The following is a 26,395-nucleotide window of genomic DNA, read 5'->3' as shown; positions in this document are numbered from 1 at the left end:
TGGCCACTCAGTCATGGCTCTTTGAAATCAACAAGTTTTGGCTGGCTTTTAAGCGAAGACTACGCAATCGGTGTATATTTCGCTTGAAACCAGCGTCATTTTAACTTGTTTTGACGCAAGGAAGAGATAGTTACATCCTACTGAAAGTCCAAGGCCTTGTTAAAATGGTCCTATGTTGCTTTCATGCATAAAGTTTTTCAGCTATAACAAAAAACACAAGAATGCAGTTGCATTGTTTGAAATTAACTTTTTATTGCTAATTAGAATAAATTCATTTGCCTGAAAGTATGATGCAACCTTTCCGTTGCAAATGAACACTAATATGCAAATAAGCGAGGTATATTCCGGTTAAAAATCTCGTTTAACAAGTCTCTCAAACATATTTTTCTTACATAACAAAATTAAAGAATCTGTTTTAAACAGCATTGTTATATATTTTGGACATTTTAGTGAACCGATTACCTTTCCAGACAACAAGAAAGAATTTTAAATGTTTATGTAAGAATACACATAATAATTGCGGTAGGAAATGAAAACTTGTCGGTAGCAATTTGGAACTACTTTTTGTTACCGTTAATAAATAACAAGAAAAATTCAAAAAGATTCTTGCAATAACATACCTCAAAATAAAAAATAAGTAAATAAAACTATACGACAAACATAAAATCTACTTTCTCTTTCTTTCATAAAACAAGTACACTTATAGGCTACATGGAGTATACAAACAATTACAATACATAAACAGCATTCGTAGAAAAAAAAGAGATAAATTAACAACGAATATGGAGGAATGTCGGATGAATATGTTATAGATGTGCGGTAGCTGAGGTGCGGATTTCAGAATAGTTTTGTTTAGGCTGTTACATTGAGCACTGACTAGTTACTAAATGTATGGGGATTTCCTGAGCACTGGCATTACTGGCAAAACGTTACACAGAAAACATGGCGGCAACTATGAATCATCGCGTTCCTTCTCCACATACTATAGCTTTCCCCTCCCGTGTTTTCTACAAGCAATCGGTTCCAAGCCATTTTTCCTTTTGCTAATAAAGCCATATATAGCAGATATTCTATCAACATCAGTTGCCAGGTTGAATTGTCCACGTGTTTAGACACCGTTCTTTATGCTGCTCTAGACGTGACGTCATTGTAGACCCCGCCAGTATTGTGACGCCATTGCTCCCATGTGATGCCCACCCATGTCTTGTGGTCCTCCACCAGGGACTTGGATAGGGACTGACACTCCAGGAGATATAAGGCCTATAAAGGCATAAACAGTTCGTTATAAAAGTCTTCTTTATTGTTGTGCTTTCTCTATTTATTCAATAGATTACTAAATAAATTTGAAGAAATAGTATTCACATTATGCTCTGTATATTATCTATTCACCTTTTCAAAAATAAAACGAAAACTTAAAAAAAAAATCTTAAAAAACTCGGCACATAAAGACAATCACCTAGTATGAGGAGAAATAGATCTGCTCACCGGTAGAGGCCGCTGAAGGATGGTTGTTGTGGGTCATGTGACTCTGCATGCCTGCTGCCGGGTTACAAGATGGACGGGGGTAATTACTGAGAGATAATGGATCGTAACTTCGTGGTGCGTATTCTACGAAAGAAACGAGAAACTGAGATAACATGGTTTTTTTTTACATTCAAAGAGAGACAACTTCGGAACAACAATGAGTGAAGGGATAAAATTAATTGAATTCCATCACGTTTTGGTCAGTTCAGTGTACGGAATGGATGGTGACCGTACCTGGTATCATACACGAGTATGAGGATGCGTTACTGGACTGTAAACAGGCTGGGTTAGCTTGAATGTTATTGCTAGACAAGGTATATGAAGGCATGGTCGGCATTGAGCTGTAGAAGAAAAAGCAAATACACAGTTAAAACATTGCATTAATTCACATCCCTTAATCACTAAACGGATTCAATTTTTCTTTTATTAGGAGTCGAAATACAACTTTAATTACCTGTAAGTGTCGGCCGCCATTGTGCCTATCTGTTGATGGATGGTCGGATACATTCCGTTTGTAAAACCTCCGTTGATTGGTAGTCTGGTGGCGCCATTGGCGACTTCTCGCCTCTGGTTCCGTAACTTTTCCTCTCGGCGCCATTTGGCTCTTCTGTTAGAAAACCATACCTGCCAAGCGAAACAAGAATTAAAGTTTTCAATAATGTAATAATTACCCATCAAATAATTAGTTATATAGAACGTGTTTTCAATGAGAAGACAATAGGAACACGATATGGAACAAGCTTCTCACCTGAATACGGGCTTCGGGGAGATCAATTTTTTGTGACAGCCTCTCTCTCGCAAAAACATCGGGATAATGTGTGCGCTCAAATTCTAAAAAAAAAAAACCAAAGTTTAATTATTACATAATTTAGTTTGTGTTTGCCACATTGTTAAACCAAAGTGTATGGGTAAATGAAACTCATGATAGAAAGTAACTGCGATCTTTAAATAAATAATACCTTTTTCCAGAGCCTCGATCTGAGCTGCAGTGAAGGATGTTCGATTGCGTTGGAGTTTTCGTTTTAGACGCAGTCTTAGCTGTTCGTCTGTTTCGTTATTTTGTCCCTCGCTTTGGTTACTTTCTGAACCTGAGCCATCATTATCTGCAACGACACAAAAAAATGGTTTCCTTCATAAGTCATTTAGGGCAAAAATATGTAGAATGTCAATCGAATACCTCAAACACGCAACGTTGATTTCTTATCTGATCAGGAATCTTAGATAACCATAAACAAGCCCTTAAAAATTGAATCTTAGTTTGTTCTTTAATCTGATTTTGCAATTTTTCTATTATGTTTAGTACATGAATATACAGGGCATTTACTTGTTATATAAACAAACCGACCTAACACGCAACAACCGGAGAACACACATGAGCCTGCAATAATATATGTACGAGCGTTTGCCAAAATCAAGTTCTTTACTAGTGCAGCTAATTAAGAAACAGAAAAAAAAAGAAATGCTACTACATTATGCCACAACATTATACCATAATTAGATCGACATTGTTCTTATCACCTAATCTCCGACGTCACGAAACGGCGGTAGTTGCATCTGCATTGTCATTTGTTCAAGGCGGCCATATTATTTTGTCAGTTCACGTGACCTAACATGGGTACAAGTGATCAAATTAATTACACAGCATTGTGCTCATTTGTTTTCCATTTGCAGTTGCATAACCCGACAGATCTCTGACTGGGTAATTTAGACGTATTAACTCTAAATTTGGATCGTGGGGCTAGCATTCTTTTATGTCACTCGGGTTTCCGATTACTTTTTTATGTCCCAACATTGTGCTTTGTTACGAGGTTAAATTCAAAAGGGTTCATAATCAGCCTTTACCTGTTGGGGATTGATTTCATATCGCCATAAACCATTTATTTTATACACAATATGGGGATTTTGTTTTGTGTAAGAAATAGCCTTTCACTCGCACCAAGCTTCCAGCAAAGAAGATGCGAATGAAATCAAAATTATATTTTCATCTGATGCTGAAAAGGAAATTCTTTATATAAGATCAAAGGGTGTTACTCCCATTAATAATTTATAATTGACCATTGAGGTGATTCAAGGGGGCCAAATAAATTCGATTGCTGTCCACTAATCTGTTCAACTTTGTATGGAAACCACAAAAGTCAAAGAATATTTTCTTTGACCGCCTGGGTTCCTGTGCAACTCCGGAAGTCGATTTCCAGCTGCGCAAGAGCATCATTTGCCCGTTGAGTAGTTTCACATTCAATAAAAATATTTTGGCTATTTATAAATCTCGCGGACCAGATACCCCAGGTATGGCAACGTGACTTGCATTTCATAATTTCTTCTTCAGCCTAACCAACGATAGCATGACAGGAATGTTCTTCATTCATCTTTTATGACATAAAATATGTCATCTCGGCAATTTTGCACTAGTGATATAGTTCTCTTTTTAAATTATATAACACATGAGAATAGACTTTGTTCTTATTTGATATATCCATTTTCAGCTTACGACCAAATAATCTTGACGTTGTATTCTAATATTAAGTAAGGAATTCTTTTCATAGCGAAACCCTTGTTGTGTAGTTTTACGTTTTTGCACTGAATGTCCGATACGTAAAATTACAGTGAATGGGGTTTTCATTTCACCCTCTAAATATAAAGCAGGCAATGTTGATGGTTCACAAATTTCTCGAAGCAACCAACTGTTCAACTACCTCGTCCAATGATCACCAAAACAGTGAAAGTCAAATCTGAATCACAATGGCTTAGCAAGCGTCGACGCAACCACGATATTGGTATTGACGAGTAGTGGATTGCTATTATTATCCGTAATTATCCGGTTGTAGAATTTTATCGATATCAGAGAAATTGTAGTTTTCATGAAATCGAATCCACCACCCGCACACGCGAGCAAATGTTTTCAATTCTTTGTTCGCCGATTTCTAAATCTCTTCGCCTAATCGTGTTTTATTAAAAGCACGTGAGTGCAATTACAACAACATTCACAGGAAAGATTACCTTAAATATCTTAAGACTCTGTATGATTTGTCTCGTTGATCATGGTAATATTTAACTAAGAAAGAAAAAAAAATGAACTTTCGAGCCCGTCTCTATCCCGGACTTGCGCTCTAACCCTTGACCCCCTGTATACTGATACCTGGGTCATATCTGCTTTCATATCGCGGATATATTGTTATTTCTAAATTGTTATCATAATGAGAATTCTTTGGCAATCTGTTAGCTGCTGAGTCCCCTCGGGCCAGCACTACACAACCGCGGAGGTGGGCACTCCTTTGTGGACCCAGACGACACAGACCGTGACCACAGAGGGCCCTATCACGTGACACATCATCAGTGGTCTTCAAGATTTTTTGATTTCGATAAAACACCCCGAGGCTGGTTTTGCCAATCATAACATGTGCTACTGTTTTTACAGGCTGGTCGTATTTTGATCTTGAATATTATATTTATCTTTTAATCAGTAAGAAACTTATCTATTGATTTATATGTACCTGTATGTGTACCTGAAAAATATAGGCAGTGCCTGATTTCCAAATCATTTATGTTTTTCATAATGAAATATTGTTTACGGAGGCTGGGTGGACAACAAATTACAGATCAGACCTGTCCTAAAATTTACATATAATTTTGTCCATACATGATTTATTAGGAAAGAAAGAATTGATTTCTAATATTTAAGGGTTAAAATTTGAATATTTATTATAAATTCATACAGAGCCTCTCGTCTGAAGGAGGTTGATATGGCCTTATAAAAAAAAAGGACACGTCCATCCAGCCCTCTTTAAGTAAAATCAAGTCAACAAAATTATCCTCGCTGACTTACACTTCTTGACTTACATTCTTTAAACGCTAGCGCTGGTAAAATCTCTACATGTCCATTTTACGAACTTCAACATCTATAATTTCCTTGAATTAGGATAGATTTACATGTACATACAGGAAGTATTAACATCAGTTTCAAATTTATTTTCATCTTATCCTTTTTATTTTCATTGGAATTTTTTTGACGTCGAACTGTCATGGATTATGTTAAATAACTCCTACTAAATAACTCAATAAATAACTATCTATTGTTATAGAATCAGTGATTTGTATAATGAGTAAGCACATGAAGACTCACTTTGTGAAGATTATAATAACAAATCAACAGGGATGTCAACTCTCTTGTTTTTCCTTGTACACCGTCGTATCAAATTACTAAATCCGGTTTCAAAATAGGATAAGATTTTCTATATATTTATCGGCTAATGCTAAGAACATTTAGCAAATTAAACTTACACACAGACTAGCTAATCGCCAGGCACTTGACACCTAGTCTGTGTATTTGGCCTAAGCTTCCATTCAAAATTATAATAAAATGCTTCATTTGGAAAGAATCAAAACATCTTGGAGGGATTTTGGGCCCGACTTTGATACCGCGAGTGTTCACTAGTCGCAGGAATTAATGCGCACGACTACCGCGGCCAGAACATTGGCGCCTAGTAAGGCGAACTTTTTTCATTGAAGAACTAATATTTTGTCGTCTGATTTACAAAGAAAACACAAATATTATTTTCTAGCTAGCGGGACATACCACTGTTTTCTTTGTCAATCAGCAGTATACTTGTACACTATTGCAATTTTTTTTATTCAATTCAACCGCACGCTTATTTCACACATCCTGATCATCGAGATGTTTGTTTGAAAAAATATGGTGTAACTTTTTTTTCTTCTTATTTTACGTCAAACCTGAATTCTTTTTTTCCCCGAAGAAAAAAAAAAGAAATGTAGATTTTTTTTTTTAGGAAAAAAAAATCTCTCCGACTTTCTCATCAGTTCTCCAGAACTTTGCGGTATTTAAAATCAGAGGATTTGTATAGAATATTTATTTTTTCACAGGATTAGCTTTAATCTTTGAATAAGCCACCAGACTGAGTGACGACAGGATTCTATATGTCCCCCTCAAATGAAACCTCCACGTAAGGCGGGCAAACGTATACGGCGAAAAGCCATTTTCTAGCGGATTAGACCCACCAATTTCTTGGCTACTATAATAGCGATTAAGGTGACGGATCTTTGTCGTAAAACTACCAACTTTTATGAATTCTTTATGAAAAGTAATAAGCTAAAGCTATATATGTTTCGTTAATTGTTGTGGCTAACCTGTCCTAAGCTACATGTATATTTAGCTGTGCAGGTTCTTCAAATTCTATAAAGAGTTCTGTATCAAATAGCCTTTAAATGTTTTAATTTGTAAAAAATTATTTCATGCTATAGGTTGATTGTTTTTTGTGTATATAGGCTAAGTAGCATAAATATGATGAACTAAAATCGTCATAACTGACTAAGTGTTGCCATATTTATTTGTATTCAACTCAATTTTAGGGGAAAAAAGTAAAGAAAAGAAAAAAAAGACATTAAAATTTTTTTAATGAATAAATAAAAAAGAAGAAATCGAAAATCTCGAGAAACATCTTATACCCATTTTTTCTTGACATTTGGGCATATCAATCAGAGATGTTCGATTTTTCAGTAAAAAGACGTCTTTTTAGCCAATTACAAGTAATCACAGTCCGGCGAGGTGATTATCGGTTCCATTTTTATCCGTTTTTAAAAATCTACAACATTTGTGATTCTTCCTTTCACCGATTTCTATTATCCAATTAAGGTTCTCTTGAAAGGGCTCAGAATTGAATCCGCTAAAATAAAGCGCCGCGTTCAGTTCAGCGGTAGGACCTCGGCATTTGTACATTCTCCCCCTTTCTCTTCTATTCTTTGAAGTTGATTTACTCGCCGTTGCACTTTGATACATTAATATTAATTTATCCGCCTGACCGCATCTATATTGTTGATTCGATGTGAGCGGCTGTATGAATATGAAAAATGAAAAGCGGCATGGACGGCGCGAGTTTTAATCTAACGTAGGCTAATACAGAGCCCCTGTTATGGTTTTTACACCATCCTCATTGATTTTGACACCTAATGTGTCCACATGCTTTTACTATGATTGTAAAAATGCATTTTGCCTTGTTGGTTTATTTTTCTCACATTTTCCCATCATTGTAATTTTCTATTTTACTGTCGGGCATTAAAGGCTCTCGTATTTGCTGGCTTTTTTTCATAGTCTATATATCATTTTTTTATAACGTGCATTCCATTTTTTTCTCTAGCATTTTAGAATAAAACATTTTATATGACAGAAAATATTTTTATTATGTTTTTATATTTAAAGAAGTTCTTTTGATAAATTGGATAAAACACCCTCCTGTACGGTTATACTTCATTTATCTTCGCTGTACAGGTTTTCATTTATTTAAACAAAAATCTTGCCAAATGAAGATTTTTGTCAGTAATTGTTTCTTCTTTTTTTTATATCTGTGTAATGCATTGTACGGTCTTGTTGGTTCTAGGAATATAAAAACGTACAACATAGATACTTATTTTATTAACAAATAATCTTACTTTTCTTCTCCATTCCGAGAGTGGGGGTTGGTTGGTGGGTATAAGCTGAGGGAGGGAGACCAGGCACGCCCATATTGGTGGCGTACCATGGGTTAGTTCGAGGCCAATTCTGTCCATTCAGTAGCCCCAGTTTGTCATACATTGCACCCTGCCCCATAACTTTCTGGTTTTCACTGGCAAGATTTCGTAACACTCGATTGATGGAAGAGACCTATAAAACCATGAAAAAACAAATCCATATTAAAGATTGATCTACAGAAAAAAATGCATCTTTCAGGGGGGAAAATAACTCGGGAGTTAAAGACATAACATTTTTAAATGAATTCCATGATGGTCGAAAATCAATTCATTGAATTTATTCAGAATCACTGTTGTTTTAATTTAAGACATGTACATAATGTAAGTGTACTTTGAAATTTTAAAATGATAATAATTATAAAATCACCTGGTCTTCTTTCGCAAGATTTCGAAGCACCAGGTTGACAGAGGAAATCTGAAATACAGGAACAACATTTCACATGTGGCTCACTGACCATTATATTCAAATAAAAAAAGCTTATCCCTTCATCCAAAATAAAAATTCCTTCATTATTTTCAAAACTTGTCAGTAAATGTATTTTTAATTTTTAATTTTGTGCAAATTTGCATGTCTGACATTTTTAGTGAAAGATAAATTTTATCTTTAATTTTTCTTTCAGTTGCTCAGTGCAAAAGAGAATTGTGTTCCAGTATTTCAGTTAGAAAAGAACGACAATATTAATACAAGCAAACTACGTAAAACTGCAAAGTAAAACAAAATATATAAATTGTATACCATGAAAGTCTACTGAAGCATAAAACCATAATTATCACATATTGTAAATTATGAATTTAAATGGTGGGTGTATACAACTTCAAACAATCATGTATACAAAATTCACAGTGTGACAATTTTGATATAGGGACAAAGAGGGTGGAATGGGGATTTTTGCTGAGATAATATCTTTTTATTTAATTCATAATGAAAAACCTGCGAGGAGAAGAAGGACCAGACGGACATAGGTCCAGTTTCCATGGAAATCCGTGGCACATGCGCCCCATTATGGGTCTGTAATTAATCATTATCACGACGGGAGCACACTCTATGAAATCTTATGAGATCATAACACAACCCATGTTTTCCGACGGTTCACGACCGATTTTCAGAGATCTGCGGACGGAAACACAAAATCAAAATGCAAATCAGATGACGCCCGTGATTACTGCTACAGTTTGTGCAACCATGCAGACGCGATTGAATTTGGGGTCCTAAAATCAAGACAGATGTGAAAAAAATAATTATCGCGAAACGTTCGAGGGAGCAAGTTAAACATTTTACATATATATGTGTGTAAGTAGAATCGATCGATAGGTATAGTAGTTTCAAACAGGATATCTTCCTAGAAAGTGCATTAAATTAGATTACATGACACAATTTTACGGTTCGTTGTGCCTAATCGTTTTCGACGTTCACCATTTATAGACTTGAAAAAAATCAAATAGTGATCGGCTTTTAATGATGGGAGTAAGTGAGAAACATGTTTACTTAAGTTATTAAGCTGTCCAAAGAGGAAGTTCTCTGTAGCAAGTACAGTCAATTTTGCCTTTTTGTGGACTTAATGTTTTCGACGAGAAAGCAAACGAAAGCCATTGTTGGAAAATGCCGCCGTGTTTACTCAAAATATTTACAGTGTCATTAAGGAAGAAGTTGAGACCTCATCCCAGTCGATGCCCAGGATAGCACGAGATTCAATGCAGCTCTTGTAAAACCCCTGCTATTACCCGGGGGATGCAAATGATGGAGGCATATGGTCATTACCGGCAATAAGGGTGGATACTCGACCTAAAGCACTCTGAACAAGGTATTGTCTGGTGCTCAAAGACCAGGAGACGTTCCCAAGCTTGCTCGAGTGTTCCATGTCTCGCGAGACTTAAAGGAAGGCGGGCGCTGATTGGCGGAGAACGAATTTTCTGTAGCTTCTTTACGAGATTTCTTTAGAATTCTAAGTTTTCCTCTGAATATTAACAAGTTAATGAATAGAATATTGGAAATATATGAAAATGTCAATTTTGTAGGAAAAAGATTAACATTATTCGAACTAACGCTCGATTTGATTTGGTACTCCAATTTTTACATTAAGGTGCCCAGAAATAGAGGCATTTGGTGACACAGAAAGGAAAATGATCGTTCAGATTAATCAAGCGTCTTTTTTTCAATATTCCTTCTCTTGTCTGCTTAATTAAGAATTCAGTTTGATTAATTTTGTTTAAAAAATTCAAGAACGACTGAAAGCGATTCCATAGCCTTTTGAAATTGCTAGCACTTAAGATAAATTTACTGAAACATGCTAGAATTAGTTTTACTATAAAAATTTCGTATAACATCTTTTTCCAATATTTGCAATTTCAACTTTCCTATTTATAAAAATTCTACTACAGTTGCAATACGCATATTACCATATATTTTGAATTGCCATAACGGTTTTAAAAGTCTTTTATTTTTACTTATTGAAATACTGTATCTGTTTGATAAATTGATTTTAAAATAGGATGATTTCTTTTAAATACAATATCCATTAATCCTCCCCTCTTTGAGTGGAATAGCTAGCGATCAGGTTCGTTTCTTTGATATTTAGAAAACATCGAAAGCAACCAGATGGGCTTTAGAAAACAAATGTTTGCGAACAGACATCTATTTAGGTAAACAGCGGGATACGCGCTAAAATCCTTAACAAACCAAATACTCCCGCCGACTCAGCCCTAAACCCTCTGGAGAATCAAAACATGGGCTTTGTATTCATTTCACTCAAGTTTAACTCTTTTTCTACAGCAGGATTTTAAAAGTATTTCAGAGGCAAGAGTGATGCTTCCGCAAAATGAAAACCGGGACTTTTCATTAAATCAGCACCGTTTTGACTCACTAATTTATTACTAGTACTAACAAATTTAAAACTTTCCGATGGTCGTAATTCTATGTTTCTTTGTTCTATATCTCGTACAATTTTGTTTGTGACATGGACATGCAGAAGGAATATTCATCAATGGTCAATTATTTGGGTCTTTGTCACATTAAAAGTGTATGTGAGGTAAACAATCATGTACAAGTACGGGAAATGGATTAGTGATACCAGGTATGGTGGTTGATGTTAGAGATACCTACACTTGGAATATTGTCTTGATTGCAGCAGCCTTCTGATAGCAGCCTATCACGTATTTCCCATGCAAATATAGAGGGACACTCTCTCTTGTATTGAGCAATCTTTCCAACCACTTCCGGCGTAGCGACCCGAGGCTTACTTCCGCCAATGGCGCGGGGCCGGATGGAACCCGTTTCGTAATAACGTCCAAGAATTTTGCTAACACAGCCATTGGAGACTTGCAGGATGCGAGAAATGTCACATGGCCGAGCACCACTGTGGGCAAGCTCAACTATTCTTTGTCTTGTGGAGTCGGGCAGGGGACGACCATTAACAAAGACCCCTCCCAATTGGTTCACCCCACTGTGTCCTACAAAAACAGAAAAGAAAAGAGTTATTCGCTAAAATATACTTTTTAATAAACATTTATTCATTACAAACTTCATTTTCTGCTATCGCTTTTATCTTTATTATTTCATTTTCCTAGAAGATGGTACACCAACAACTGGTATTTGTATATCATTTTTATCTCTCAAGAATTACTTTTATCATATAAAGCATATTTAAATATTTTTGGATTTTACTTTTAAATTTTAAACAAAACATTTCTACTGCCTGTTTATGAATACCAAATGCAATATTTGCTCGTTGTCAAAATATCAAGGGTAAAAAAGAGAAAAGGAAAGTAGAGTATGGTGTCACCTTCGTTTTGTTTTTCCAGCATTGCCTGACTACCAAGAATTATCCCGGTTTGTGACAATGCTGTTTTGTTGACTTGTGTAACGTTGTGTATTTTGTTTGTGCGGTCTCACAGAATAAACAGAGCAATATGTCTCAACGTGCTCAGTGCCGCTCCGAAAATTCTAAATTTCGAATGGCAACTTAAATCGTACTATACACATTTAACACTCTAATTGAATTTAACTGTTTATATTTATAAAGGTTCATATTTATCTAAAATTTTGTTGTATATAATGTACATTTTGGAAAAAAACTGTGTGTGGTAGTTCGTGTGTTGCTAAAGTGAAAACTATCAGATTTACACCCTACTTCCTTACAGGAGTGGTTGAGCGTCACGAAAATTGTGAAAATAAAAAACAGTTTTAAAAAATCATATTTTTATTTATCTTCGCCCTCTTGTACTTTTGCGTATAAATTACAACATAAACAATGCAATCTGTACTTAACACGCTATTTACGCCTCTACCCCTTGAGCTATTGAGTGCAATTTCTTTTTTTAAAATATGTAGCTTGAATCATTTTTGGGGTAGCGCCAGGTGTTTACACAGAAACAGTGCACCACAATTTGAACGAGCCAAAGTGTGAGGATACTCCCGAAAAATAGATAACCAAATCTTAACGATGTCTTAGCAAATGGGAACAGTTGAAAAGAGTTGACTTTGGGTATCTTCGTACAATTCAACAAAACAACTTTGCAGTCAAACATTCAACTCCAGAGGTCACTTGGCATACATAATAAAGCTTTGTACTAAACAACGTCTGTTGTAAACAGATAATAAGATAATTGTTAAAGGTTTATCCTTTTAAAATTGTAATCCCTTCAAATTTATCCAGTTGTATTATATTTTCTCATATAAGAAACCATCCCGTAAATTATAGGGTTACGAATTTTACGAGATCTTGCGAGACCTTTAACCAAAGGTCGCTGGGTTCTGTGAACGCCTACCCTTAAATTGGCCATAGTAAAAATCCAAAGATATGAAATAATTTCGAAGGAAAAGGGGTATTACAACCACATGGAATTATTCACAATGAATTATTTTATTTAAAAAAATGTGAAAAGTGATATTCTTGATACTCTTTTTTTCTCGTGTTTAATGAATGGCCACACGTGCTGGTTTTTATTTCACAAAAATACAACTTTCATACATTTGTCAAGACAAAAAGAAAATTATGAATTCATGTCTGAACTGTCAAAATTCTTACAGTTTACACGAGTTTTATGGCAAAGTGCTAAGAACTAGAATAGACTAACTGTCAAGAATGATGGTGTATGAACGAGCAGCATTTAAAAGTCTGTGTGCTGCAACCTTAGTGTTCCAGATTTATGAGGCATGTTAAAACAATACACGTCATGTTTTATCCCCTCAAAAGTCTAACAAGCCTGTCTTCTCACACGTCGTCGCTTTATCACTGTTTATTTTCATAGCTTAGGTCAACCCGCTGAATCTTGCTTGGTTTAACAGGAGTTAATGGTTCGGAAAATTTTTCATTCTTTCGCCTTCCAAATATCAAAAGAAATGTCATTTGAAAATTTTTAATTAAAAAGAAAATTAATAGCTTTAGTCATCTGGTCATTTTAATGTGCACAGTTTTAACACTTTTAACCATAAATTTTACTGTTTGTGACAAGCTCCCTAGAATATCAAAAGGTTTTCATTTTTATTTATTTTTTTGTTCACATTTTTTTCTTTTACATTCTTTAAATGAGCTATATATCTTAACTTTACAAAAGCAGTAATTTTCATACAATTACCTGGAAATGTTCTTGTTTTATAAATAACTTTTATTACAAGTTTCTGCTCATGATAATGTAATTAAATTTTTTCTCATCAATTGGTTTGATCAAGTAGAGACGACAATAGGTTTCGAGAATGTACATTTACATGTACGTATACATGTTCATTCATGTACGACAGAGAAATAACGGTGTCTTTTACTTGTGCTTCAGTACCTAAAATCTTCGAGCATCATAGGTCTCTTTTATTTTTCATAGTCAATTAAAAACCAGTGCGATTGGTAATCTCTTAATGACTGCTTTCAATGCAATCTCTTCGAAATTACTGTTTTAATCCAATTAGGTTAAAGGGAATAAATCTTCCTTCTTTTCAGTACATGTAGTCATACGTCATGTTCAAGACATAGCCAAGAATTTGACAAGTATATTACCCGTGTCTTCAATTTACATCAAGGGTAATTAAGAGAATAGCAGAAACTTTCTGATCTAAATCAAAGGAAATATGACGACGACTCATTGCATTGAATCTGTGTAATTAAGCGATCGGAAAAGTTGCAGAATCCCGACGTTAATGGATAAATGCCGGAGAATTATGAATCCTAGATAAGCAGACAGTGTGAGAGACGGCATACCACGGAGAGATGGACCACCGTTGCGATGAAATGGACCAGTGGTGATAACCCCTTAACCCCCGACCAGGGTCCGTCACCGCGGCCATTACTGTATGACGTTGCCGCGGGGGATGACGGGATATGGTAAGACAGGACGAAATAAATGGTTTCCGTTCAGCCGCGCAACTTGCCATCCTAAATCAGGGGCTAGAATGACTTTATTTTGAACACTGCTGGTGTTGGGGCGTAAAACTGGTGACATGGTTGTCGCTTGAATTTATACTCAGGTAAAGAAAAAGGTGCGATTTCTAGCATTATATCATCTCTCGATGTGTTTAATGCCGTGCAGGAGGTTCAAATTTAATGGCTTTGAATATGTAATGAAATGTCTGGGCTCTCATAATATATATGGCGAGGATTATAAGAATAAGGAAACAGACTAAGTTGCCGCAACGGGAGAATGATGACACACAGGTGCACTAGTCTACAAGTAGCCATCTTGCATATGTACATGTACATATATTCAGTGTAAACGAATGTGGGAAAAAAAATGCTCTTTACAGCTCTTTATTATTCAAAACAATGTATTGATTTGTGATTGTTATAACAATTGGTAATGTATAGAATAAAAATATATGTAAAAATTGACTGTAGGGTTCAATATCCCTTGCATGCGGGTCCTGTAAAAGGTAATTTGACTGCGTTTCCCCCCAAATCTGATCGAAAAAAAAATCCAAAAATAACAGTGTCGAAGGGAGGTGCCATTGAATTGTGGTAAAAACATGAAAGATGGGAAGCTGATTTTGTTACCATGCTGAGTAAGATATCTTTATACATGTGAATCAAAATATCTGAGTGTTAAATGATGATATCATTTATTTTATGATTACACATGAAATATGCATATGAAAATCAATAATTGTGTATAGAACTTTGTTTTTTTATTTACTTGCAATTGCAGTGACTCATATTTGTCAAACACTTTTTCCAAAAAATTAGCCATTTGTCAATGAAAGGTTCCCAATTGAAAGGATACAGGACCCTGTACCAAAAAAGCTTAATTAAGCCTTGTTGGGGAAAATTTACTTTCAACATTGCTTATTGCTGGACATGTTCGAATTATACGACGTTATTAATAATTCACTGTGATCTATTGAATTTTTTTTGTTAAAACAATTGTTATAAACAAATTTGTTTTTCAGGTCATCTAGTATTTCAGGATTTGATCTTGAATGTAGTTGACTTTGTAAGAGAAAATGTACAAAAGGTTGATAAAAAATAGCCTTTTATAGAAATCAAAATTATAATTATATTATAATTGTTTTTAAACTAAAAAGTTTAAAATAGAAAGCTAAGTCCTAACCATTAATTATCAGAACTGTTTTTACTCAGTTTTGGTTTGACCAATGCAACAACAGTTTTTAAATGCCAAAGGAGCCCAACCTTCTTTTTTGTATGAATATAGGCCTATACGGATGTCGTTTGACGTTTAGATGATCTTCTCTTCAATATCTGAATAAGAATATCTAATGTAATTTCATCACACAAAGAATACTATAAAGATACTAGTACTTCAAAGGAGTAAAAAGGTTTGCTAACTTGACATTTGCGAAGAACCTCTCTGTGTGATTTTAAAAGATTATAATAGTTTTTACATTGTTGTTTTCAATTTTCATTGCATGAGTTTCTGCATTCTACTTGCCTTGCCCCCCCCCCCCCATAGATTCTTGTGATATTTTTTCACCAGAGTGTTATGAATGAAATGAAGAACGGATGTTTCACACACTGATGATTCAGAATACCTAAACATGCATGCATGTCCATGACTAACAGAGCTATTGTTATCTACGGGTGCCATTCTCTCTGGTTTTGTTTTTTTTTACCTAGAACAATTTTGATTATAAATGCTGACAACTGTGCTATACTATCTTTGTTCTCTCCATATCTCACTTAGAAACGTGTCACGTGAAGATCGTAAGAAAGCAAGAAAGCATAGCAACTTCTACCCACTGATCAAGTTTCCGTGGTTCATTGTTCAGTCCGTCCGAGCCCACATTCCCATTGCAGTTACAATGCATACCAATCAAATCTAAATGGCACGCACAATGCGTAATAAGGGGCACTGGAACAATGATATTACCCACCCCGAAAACTCGGTCATCATTTCAAGAAATCTGAAGTAACCTACATATTGTTTCATTATTTGGGCTTAGTAATCAACGATTACTAAGTTCGTTCCTCGGTTTCTCTTCAATAACCACTGCCAAACATTCCAACGCCGCAAATAGTTGTAATTATGATTGACTTACGGGTTACAATTTAAAACCATTTTAACAATGTGTTGAGATCATTCGTTTTAAATGCAGAAATTGAACAATGAATCGCACAATTTGATGCAGAAATGTTTCTAATATATGGGCTCAGCTCTGGGTTTTCATAGGAAGAAATCTGATAGTGGTAATCAAATCCACCCAATCTAGCACCCACAATTGATATCTCCGTCTCTGACAAGTTTTGCTGCAAGGGAAATTCAACGAAATCCACTAAGCGTCTAACGAACACGATGACATTCAATCTTTATCACTTCGGTGCTTGTCTTAACTGATTTCAATGACCACCCGTATTTTCAATCACGTTTAATTTACGCTGAAATTATATTTCTTTGTCTATTTTGTCTACATGCGAAAAAACATATAAGCTGTTGGGTAATGCGTTTCCATGTAAGTTGGAACAAACGTCTGGGGATCAGGATACATCAGAGACCAATATGAGCTTTGATGACCACCAAGAGAGATTTAAATCAGAATTGCATCCTCCATCGTTAAGCAGTAGAATTTTTGAATTGGAAACATAAAGTGGAGCCCTGAACACAATGGTCTTTGATCAACGAGTGAATACAGATGTGCATTGGAAAACAATTTCAACACATTATCCAAAACAAGAGATCGAATGATGTAAAGCCTGGAGAGGGATTAAACAAGTAAGATCTCAAGAATATCTCCAGCTCAGGAAACGCTATTGAAATTGGGGTAAACAAAACAATTAGGGAAACTGGAAACAAGCTCATTGCAATCTCCTGGAGAAAATCAAAGAAATGGCGGCGCGAACAAACGTTTTCATTGTTGATTTTTCGCTTTTCAAACTCAATTTCAAACCGAGAACGAAGGAAGACGACCAAGTGACTGTATTTTTCAGTTTTCTATTCTTATTCCACAAATAAACGAAAAGAAAAAATACAGCTCGCAGAAAATAGCGGAAGTATATACTAAATGGCTTACCAATAAAATTTGTATTAAGAAACTCAATTCATGAATAGAATAGGTTTTATAGATTGTTGTTCTGAGCACGAATCTTTACAATTTCCAGTCTTTTTCTTGATCAGAACGTTACAGAGCTTTCTCTAAATGACAGTATAATCATTAACGAACAAGAAATCCTTCTAATAGAAACATAAACCTGGTAATTACAGCTAACAATCAATACCATTCACTCACACAAATTATTACCGGGAATTCCTCGTCTCTCAGTTAGATTTTCTATTTTGTTTACTCATTTTAGAATACATTAGATCTAATTGTGGAAGAATTTTTTTCAGTTATAAATTTTGATGAAAAAATGTAATATTTTTTGAAAGCATTTTTTTTTATTTGTTAAAAATATCATTTTTAGACCATTTATTACATATATTTCAAATATAGTTTTTGTACCAACTGCTAAGAAATTATTTTTCACAGACCCGAACCAAATTTTTTTTCATATACCGCATAAACAATGATGACTTTCGTTTTGTAAATTCTAAATATTAAGACGTACATTTTTCAATCTATTATTATTTATTTAATGTACCAGTGTAGGAAAAAAAATAAAATAAAGATTTAAAGTGCTCGAAATACATGTTGCTGATGCAGTTTTTAAATGGATTAAATAACATACAGAGTGTTTTTGGATATTTCTATCATTTTTATTAATATCAATACACTATGAAAAAATTGTTGCGAGCATTGAGTGATAATACACTTTCACAAGTGGAATGAATTCTGGCCGTGCCATGGTCTATCCTGTATCATTATTGTGTTTGTCTATCTATCGTATTCCACATACATGCTTAGAACCCTGTCTCCACTAGAAGCCAACGAGGCTCCAAATAATGCATTGAGAACGGACGAAAGCGAGACGAGATGATGTTATAATGCAGTTAAAATGGGTTTTAGAAAAATATCAGGACCTATAGATTTCTTACATAAAGTCTCATTGAAATAGCGAAAAGCTAAAATCATGAGTGACTGAGAAATAAGGTTTGTAAAGTGTACCTCTTTTTTGTCTTGACTTCTTTGAATTTGGACTGTCAACATCTGGGCTTCCTACTGAATTACTGGCGGTGTCGTCGTCTGTCAAAGACACAAACATCACATCAAAACAATTCTTTGAAGAATTGAAGTGAATTTAAATTCCTTCGTTTAAATCTAACTTAAGTTCAATGGAGTTGTCCCCTCTTCCTAAACAAGCAAATTTCAATCAAATCTGAAGTGCAAATTACAGATTATGCATAAAAAATATATTAGAAAAATATCAAAGAAATTGGAAAAGTTAATTAATTAAGTTGTCGAGATTTGAAAGGCATTAACATGAAAATTTCCGGCAGTTAAGCGTTTCGTATTGAAGATGTAATATTATATACAAATCTACAACACAGTGTGTTCCTTTGAAAAGACAAACGAGAAAGTCATTAAAAGCGGTGTCCTTAGGAACATGAAAACGTTTATGAAATCCCGATTTGACAAGTACTGTCCATTTTATCATTTTTCTCAATGTCAAGCTTGCGTTTATTTTTTAACCTTTGCTACACTCCGCTTGTGTGTCAGAGGTAAACATGAAGGCATGGATGTTTGGAGGAAAGCGGTGCTCGCTGTCTTATCCTTTTTTTATCATGTACATTGCTCGAGAAAATTTAAAGCATCGCAGATGACAGACTGTCAAGTCCAAAAATGCTTTGTCCGTTTACATTGGATGTTAAATACCTAATGGACATCAAGGACCCTGAGCTTTACTCATGTAATAGATGTAGGTTGATGGTGGTAATCGTTAAGCGATGAGCACTTTCCTTGTGTTTCTCCAGATTTCCATAAGTATTGGTTATGCTAACTAGATATAATTAAATCAATTCGAGTGATTAACTCCATTTTACATGCTTAGATAGCTTTCACGGTTCTCCCATGTATATTCCTAGCCTAGTCTATAATCCAAGGTGTGAAGATAAAATAAAACGGATGGAAAAAGATGGCGAGGGTCTAAAATGACCAGAGACCTCTTGTTTGGATTAGGATAGCAAAGAATCAAATAAAATTCGGTTTAGAGGACTAAGTCCGCGATACAGAGCGGGATTGAGGCTAAGTCTGCAGCTTTATGTGTAATTATATTGGCCTTAGTAGTAGAAATAATCAAAATGCAAAAGAAATAAACACTACGACCGAAGAAATCCCGTAGCTGACAGCCCAATGCATTTGTTCTCAGGAACTGGACTTAAAAGACACAGGAGATAGAGGGGTCCCGCAGACCAAGAACAAATTGTCGGATCATCTCTGATTGTATCGGTCAAATTTATAGTCGTGATTCTGTGTGTGTTGAGATGAAGTTTACCATTCACAGATTGTCTGCGCTCATTACAATTTCATGACATCTCGTATTAAAGAAAGAGGACAATCTCCCGATTCACGGGATTACAGCTCACTAAAGTCTTGTCTTGATATTTGTTAAAGAAATTATCAATGTGCTTTGAAACAGTTTTTTCTTCATCAATGCTTAAATCAAGAAATTTAATGTTTATATTTTACCAAGTTCTTAATTTTAAAAACATTTATGATTAGGATTACTGGATTAAAAATGAAATTAATAATAATTAATAATTTTACAGATATCCACCGGTTCGATTTGATATATTTGAACTGTAAAATACCAGTGTTACATTTATATAACAATACAAGTACATATTTATAAATACATTGTATCAACTTGTGTACGATTCGTATAAATAAGATTACCTGTAATAATAAAATTAATATACATATACCTTTAATATCAGAGAAAAAAATGAACTCCGAAATAATCTGAGAGTTTTAGCATTAAATAATTTATGTATAATGGTAGAAAAACAGGTTTACAATTAATATAATTATTTTTTTACAAACCTTTCGACGGCATGGTTTCTTCCTTTAACGCGGATGTCATACGGTAATGCTATCACATTCGGCACGGAAACACCACAGTTCCGAGAATACCCGAAAACATCCAACTCTTGATTCTGTATTTCCTTTAATTTCTTCAACTGAAATTATATAGCATGAACCTCAATTCCAAAATATATCCTATATGGCAAATTGTACGTGAATCCTACGTAAGAGAATTGTTTGTTGACATATTTTTTTTTCTTTTTGGTCTGCGAAGTTTTAAATAATTATTCGGTCAGAGGAAAATGGCCATGTAATTGTCTTTCTGTAAAGTAGATTGCACCTTCAGAGTTACTGGAGCACAAACGTGGAAGGGTCCAATCTTGGAGAAAAACCTAAATCACAGGGTCTAATCAGGCGTTTAGGCCGACCCAGCGTCCGGAAAGAAATAAAATGTCCCTGTGCACATGCATCAGAGAGGATGCGCAACCTTGGTTCTTCTTTGCAAACCTTTCTGAAAAGTCCGTAACGGTTTATGCGTTCCGCTACACAATAAAATACACCAATTAACCATCGGTGACTGCGATTACCCTTAACTTTGTAGACACCCTAAGATTTTTCACTCGTCCCAAATCATATCATACAGTTGAACGGTGGCCGTCAGTTTATATGTATATCCCAATAAGCCCTCATTTGGATATTTTAATACGGGAGTGAATGGTTTTGAACGAGCGAGTTAAAGGCCGAACAGCACCCAGCGAGACGAGCCTTGTGATTGGCCAGCGAGTTGTCATCCGCGCGGAACAGTCAATCAAACTGTTTTTTACTTAGTAAGGCCGAACCAAAAAGCTCCAATGAGTAACTACATTTTCTTTTTCGTGTTTTGTTTCAAAGGCCATTTCGTGTTAGCGATCATAAATCACAGGACTTTTTCTATACATTGTGAATTGTTATTGAAGGTTGTATATAATAGACCAAGCGGGAAACTTCTGACATTGTCGAGATCTCGGGGCTTGCTATAGTAATCTTAACTTCACTTCTATGCTTAGAACGGTGTTGAATTGCAGCAATATTCCGTATGAAGGCGCTGTCAATACTACTTGACTTCGGTATATGAATCGGGTATGGTTTACACATGATGCAACTTGGCATGAAATTGCATTTGAGATGTTTAATGAACATAGAGAGAAACAAACACATTTGTGACCCCGTAAAACGCTACACGAGAACAATTACAAGCCGTTCGCAAAGGGTATAATATCAATTCTTGCGTTATAATTAATCTCATTCAAAACGCTTACACTCATAAATATTATGAAACAATCTGAAAACCACTACAAGATATCAAGTGGCTTAAAGTTTATTTACCAAACGAATCAAATTATGTTTATCTTTCAGATTTATGTTACTTTTGGCAGGGAGATATAGAGGTGTGTTATGAAACCGAAATAACTTAAATATCCCAACAGATAAATTGCTGTTTCATTGATATCCTGTGAATTCTCTCTTGAATGAAAACCTGTGTCCTTTTACCTTCTCAATCAGGGAAAAAAATAACGCATAGAGGCAAAGGACATAGCGCGTACGAAATAGAAAAAAGAAAGTGAATTTCTTTACACGAATCTCCACAGATGCCACACTAGTTCACAGTAAGTTTTTTGTCAATTAGACAAGCACTTCAAGATAAGCCCCTATCTAATCCGTATACACATGGTGATTTATGAAAGATTTCTCTCCTCAGTCAATGCTCGGAAGAAATTTCAAATTCTAGTTTTCGTTTTCTTATAACCAAGTTCATACGTTAAGATGCCAAAGTATGAGCTCATTCAAAATCATATATTTCAGCAAAGTGTCCAACAAAATTAACAAAATTATTATGATAGAATTCATGTATTAAATTCCGGTAAAATTTTCATAGACGTAAGTAACTTTTTTTTAATAATATCGCAAATCGTAAACGTACGGTTTTTCTGGAACCTACAACCTAGCGTTGTTTGATAATTGTCAAATTAGTTAAACATTTAAATCTTGTTTAATAATCTATTACAAAGTAAACAATAACATCATCGCTAACATAAGTATCTGGCAGGATCGCGCGGAAACCCGTGAGATTTGACACGATGTAAGAAAAAAAGATACAACAGCCGCGACTAAAGGTTACATTTGCCCTGCGGACGGCCATGATCTAATGTCATTACGTCAGTTGTAGATATGTATCTATCCGTCCAGTCATAGCAATGCAGTACCAGCGAAGTTCGGCCAAAAAGACCAAGTGTGCCTTAATTAGAAAAACACGGGTACCATTGTGGTGTGTTTGTTTAAGAGGAAGTGGCTGACACGTCTGTCCGCAGCCACTGAGAGAGAACCGCGATAAGCGATTTTGACATTCCGAGCCCGAGGCATCAGAAGCATTTGATGAAGTTTTCTTTATTATTCGGACGCAGTTCGTTTTTGTGTCGATTTGAATTCAATGTATATCAACTGTCGAGCTCTCATGTCTTCATTCCAATGCACAGGAAGCAGGGCAAATTTAAAATGTTGATTAATTTAAGAAGCCCCCCTCAAGCTCTCTCGTAAGAATGGCCGTGTCTTGACTCTTTTCTCCTTTTTTGTCATCTAATTTTCTCGTTTTATTGACGCAACTTTCGTCGTAAAATTCGTATTGATTTCAGTATTTCCATTCAATAGATTCATTACTTTTATAGAGAGACATGGCTCTTAATTTGTATTTACATGGTAATTGATATAATACCCATTAGGGAAAAAGAATCACTGGCACACAAATACCTATTGATTAAGCGCATGTTGTTAATTTCATTAAAATTCTAAAGAGATTTGAGGGGAAGATTTTCGCGTCAAGTGGTTTAATCCCTTCTAAGCGGATTATCCCAGATGATATATCGCTCTCCAATAAGTAATTCCTTAAATAAGAATGTATATCATTTGTGTTATAGTGGCAAAATGAAGGCAATAAAAGTGAAAGGACGGGGCCATTTATATAGGTTATATTCGAAAACCTCGCGGGTGTGTTCATTATCTCTTATTACATCCCAAATATACAAGGAATGGACATCATTTGACGATAAATAAAACTCGATTAAAATCATAAACTATATTTTGCTTATGATGAGAGGGTTAAGCATTGAAAATAATATCTTTTTTGACGGAACGAAAAAATATTCATTATAAACTCCAATACACGAACTTGGTATATATGTCATACTGGAGCAATCTTTTAGTAATATACCAGTGAAATATTAATTTTGTCATTTTTTACTTCAAAATATCGGTGTCATTTTTCTCTATTAACTCTATAATTAATTTAGAATCAAATTTACCCGATAATAAGATAAATTTAAATAGAAGTTAGAGAAATATTGTGTTGATCATGAAGTTCCGACTTTTATTTAAGTACTCATTGTTTACAGACTTAAACGACACTTCACAACCTAAGAAGAAGAGTTTAATCCGCCTAAAGAGCTAGTCCATCATTATCACCGTCTGATCAGATCTTTATTACTGGACATTTGTCGATTTCATGCCTGGCAAATCTCATACACTTTTACCTGTGCCCAAGTCACTCGGATTAACCCTCACGAATGCAACCCAGGACTTCCCGAGGGTAGCCCTGGTCATCAGATAAGGGGCTCTGGATGATGTGTATTGCCTGGTGAGATTTCGATATAGATCTCAACAGATTTTCTTTATACTTAATATTCGCTTCAGCTTGATTTGTCGCTATTTTCTGCCCTGTTGGGCTGATTATTTTTAAATGATATTTATTTCAAATGGTAGTACCGTAAGAGTTAGTTATATAATAATACAAGTCCAATTCATCTGGGGAATGATTTTTATTTTTAAAAATCAAACGTGAATGTAATTATTAAACATTTATTTTCAAATTTTACACGACTTAACCAATTATTGATACTTAAACATGAACATATAACACTTAAAGAAATATTGTAAGGAACTTGATAATTTAAACTTATCACACGAAAACAATCTAAATTCATGAATATTCATTTGCCTATAGATATGCACGTATTTGTGCAACTAGATTACCATTGTTTTCTAAATAATTCTGATTTTTCGTCAAATACGTCAGACCTATATTTGTATTTAATTTACTGGCGTTTGAATTAGAATTTTTATTATTTTCATATAATCTTTTTAGTAAGCAAATTTTGTTTTAGGGTGAATAATTTAGAAAAATGGACATGAAGTTTAAAAATCACAATTACATATTTATTTAACTTTTGTTATTGAAATACATTCTACGTAAATTTCTGATTTTTTTTTTCAATGAAATGTTTACAACTGAACAACGTTATATATTTTTGTCAATTAATTCATTATTCATTGGATTATTATGAATAATTTTAAGATGAGACGGTGGGAATTCCAAGTTTTTTGTCGTTGTTAAAATTGTGTTTTTAATTATTTAATGCGGGAAAAGATGATAAACTGTGAATTATAAAGTGTTTGATTTTGTTTTTTAATAATTTTACACTTTACGAAGCAGACATGCACAATGAATATAGAAACGAATTTTCTAGAGAATTTTTCTAAAAACTGAACTTCTCTGAAACAGATCTCGACAAAAATAGTATTCTTCTTTTTTCCAAAGAAATATAAAAAAGAAGGTTTGCTTAAATCGCAAGACGTATGGGATATATTCGATATTTCAAGCTATAATCAGTGAGTAAGTTTTAAATTCATGTATACGACCCTGCTGTAAACAAATCGTTACTAAATAATTAATTCATGTGTGGGCACAACTGTTGTTGTCCCACAATCAAACTGTGTATTCATATACTGTGTGGTCAGCATTTCACTTCTAAAAAAATATCGTGGTGAAAGCGGTAGGTACATATTTAGGAGACTGATTCATTATAGACGCACCTGGCGTACCAACATCAGAGAGGAATATTAATTAGAAATTTATGCAAATTCTGGGTCCGGCTTCTATTTGTCTCGGTAAATGGTTACCTCTAGTAGGTCTGCATGTGTCCTAATTTGTAACATAAACACAATTAAGACATACCTGTTAATGATTTGGCTAGCACCGTGCTTGTATTTATGTTTTTCCAAGTGAGTAGCCCAGATGACCAATGCAGCGAAGAAATTCGGATATCCGTTGTGATTGGATTTTCTGTGAACAGTCCGCTGCACTGATGCAATTGGCACGGACAACTTCGCACGTGCGGTCTATCCTGACGTATCAACCCGTAATCTGAATGTCAGAGCAGAGCCCTCGTCCGGAAAATCAAGAAATGTTTATCTAATTATTATATAAACTTGGCCAATTTCACTGAAACAACAATTTCCCACTGTCCGGCAATAACAAGAGAGCAAGTTAAAGGAAATCTTCTGCGCAAAAAACAGACAGTTCTGAAGATGACCATGCCCAAATTTTCCAGAAGGATTGCGTTTCCACTATTTTGTCTATTATAAACGCCTGATTAAAAACTTGCACCTCTGGAAAAAAGTCTCTCCTTTAAACCACGAAGTTCTACATGCTCAGCAAATACCCAGTCTATGGGCGGAGCCTGTATTTTAAACCGCAGAATAATATGGATTAATGGCTAGTTCTGGTTTGCTGTGCATAGGCATTTCAAAGATAGCTGAAAAGAAGTTTCGATTGCTTTAAATTTACAGCCAGATATATTGATATACTCCCTCTTTTTTTTAAAGCTACAATAAATCTGTTTTCTTGAAAAAGAAAATAATCATTCATTGCGGGATACCATATTGATTCGAGAGCTGTCATAATTTCAACCAATGAACGACGAAGTTAAGGCCATGGGTAGTGAATGAGAAGATCGGATTTCATATAGCGATATTAAGTGATTTTTACAAGTGTTGTAAGTTATGTACATTATTTTATTAATTTTGGACAACATTTTAAAGCTCCGTAATGCAAGTAAAATCTTATCTATAAATCTTAATTTTGTCCGCCAATTTTTATTTCGTTATTTGATTAAAAATTGATATATATATTAATAATATGAGTATTTC

General features: G+C 34.7%; 1 protein-coding gene across 4 annotated transcripts; it reads right to left on the bottom strand.

The window, feature by feature from the left end:
* Positions 1-227: 227 nt before the first annotated feature.
* On the bottom strand, positions 228-26,054 carry LOC128190500 (paired box protein Pax-6-like). 4 transcript variants are annotated; one of them, XM_052862577.1, is made up of 12 exons: positions 25,422-26,054; positions 20,396-20,532; positions 18,521-18,598; positions 11,144-11,490; positions 8,411-8,458; positions 7,966-8,176; positions 2,484-2,627; positions 2,273-2,355; positions 1,979-2,148; positions 1,759-1,865; positions 1,486-1,608; positions 228-1,260 (listed from the first exon to the last, which is right to left on the bottom strand). In XM_052862577.1, the coding sequence occupies exons 2-12, from the start codon at positions 20,433-20,435 to the stop codon at positions 1,145-1,147; spliced, it is 1,467 nt and encodes a 488-aa protein (XP_052718537.1). In that variant the 5' UTR covers positions 20,436-20,532; positions 25,422-26,054; the 3' UTR covers positions 228-1,144. The 4 variants fall into 4 exon arrangements, with proteins under 4 accessions (XP_052718537.1, XP_052718544.1, XP_052718559.1 ...); XM_052862584.1 differs by lacking the exon at positions 25,422-26,054 and adding an exon at positions 20,718-21,101; XM_052862599.1 differs by lacking the exon at positions 25,422-26,054 and having other exon boundaries at positions 1,457-1,608; positions 20,396-21,102.
* Positions 26,055-26,395: the final 341 nt, after the last annotated feature.

Source organism: Crassostrea angulata, chromosome 1 (genome assembly GCF_025612915.1).
Source record: "Crassostrea angulata isolate pt1a10 chromosome 1, ASM2561291v2, whole genome shotgun sequence".
Lineage (NCBI taxonomy): Eukaryota > Metazoa > Mollusca > Bivalvia > Ostreida > Ostreidae > Magallana > Magallana angulata.
Note: the sequence above shows the minus strand (reverse complement) of the source record. Positions and strands in the feature narration are given on the sequence as shown.

What these genes read in the sequence shown, in the direction of transcription:
- LOC128190500 (XM_052862577.1), bottom strand. Translation starts at nt 20,435, where the DNA reads ATGACATCCGCGTTAAAGGAAGAAACCATGCCGTCGAAAG. An exon ending in ATACTCGTGTATGATACCAG is followed by an intron (nt 1,609 to 1,758) that starts GTACGGTCACCA and finishes TTTCTTTCGTAG; the next exon opens with AATACGCACCACGAAGTTAC. An exon ending in TCCTTCAGCGGCCTCTACCG is followed by an intron (nt 1,261 to 1,485) that starts GTGAGCAGATCT and finishes ATGCCTTTATAG; the next exon opens with GCCTTATATCTCCTGGAGTG.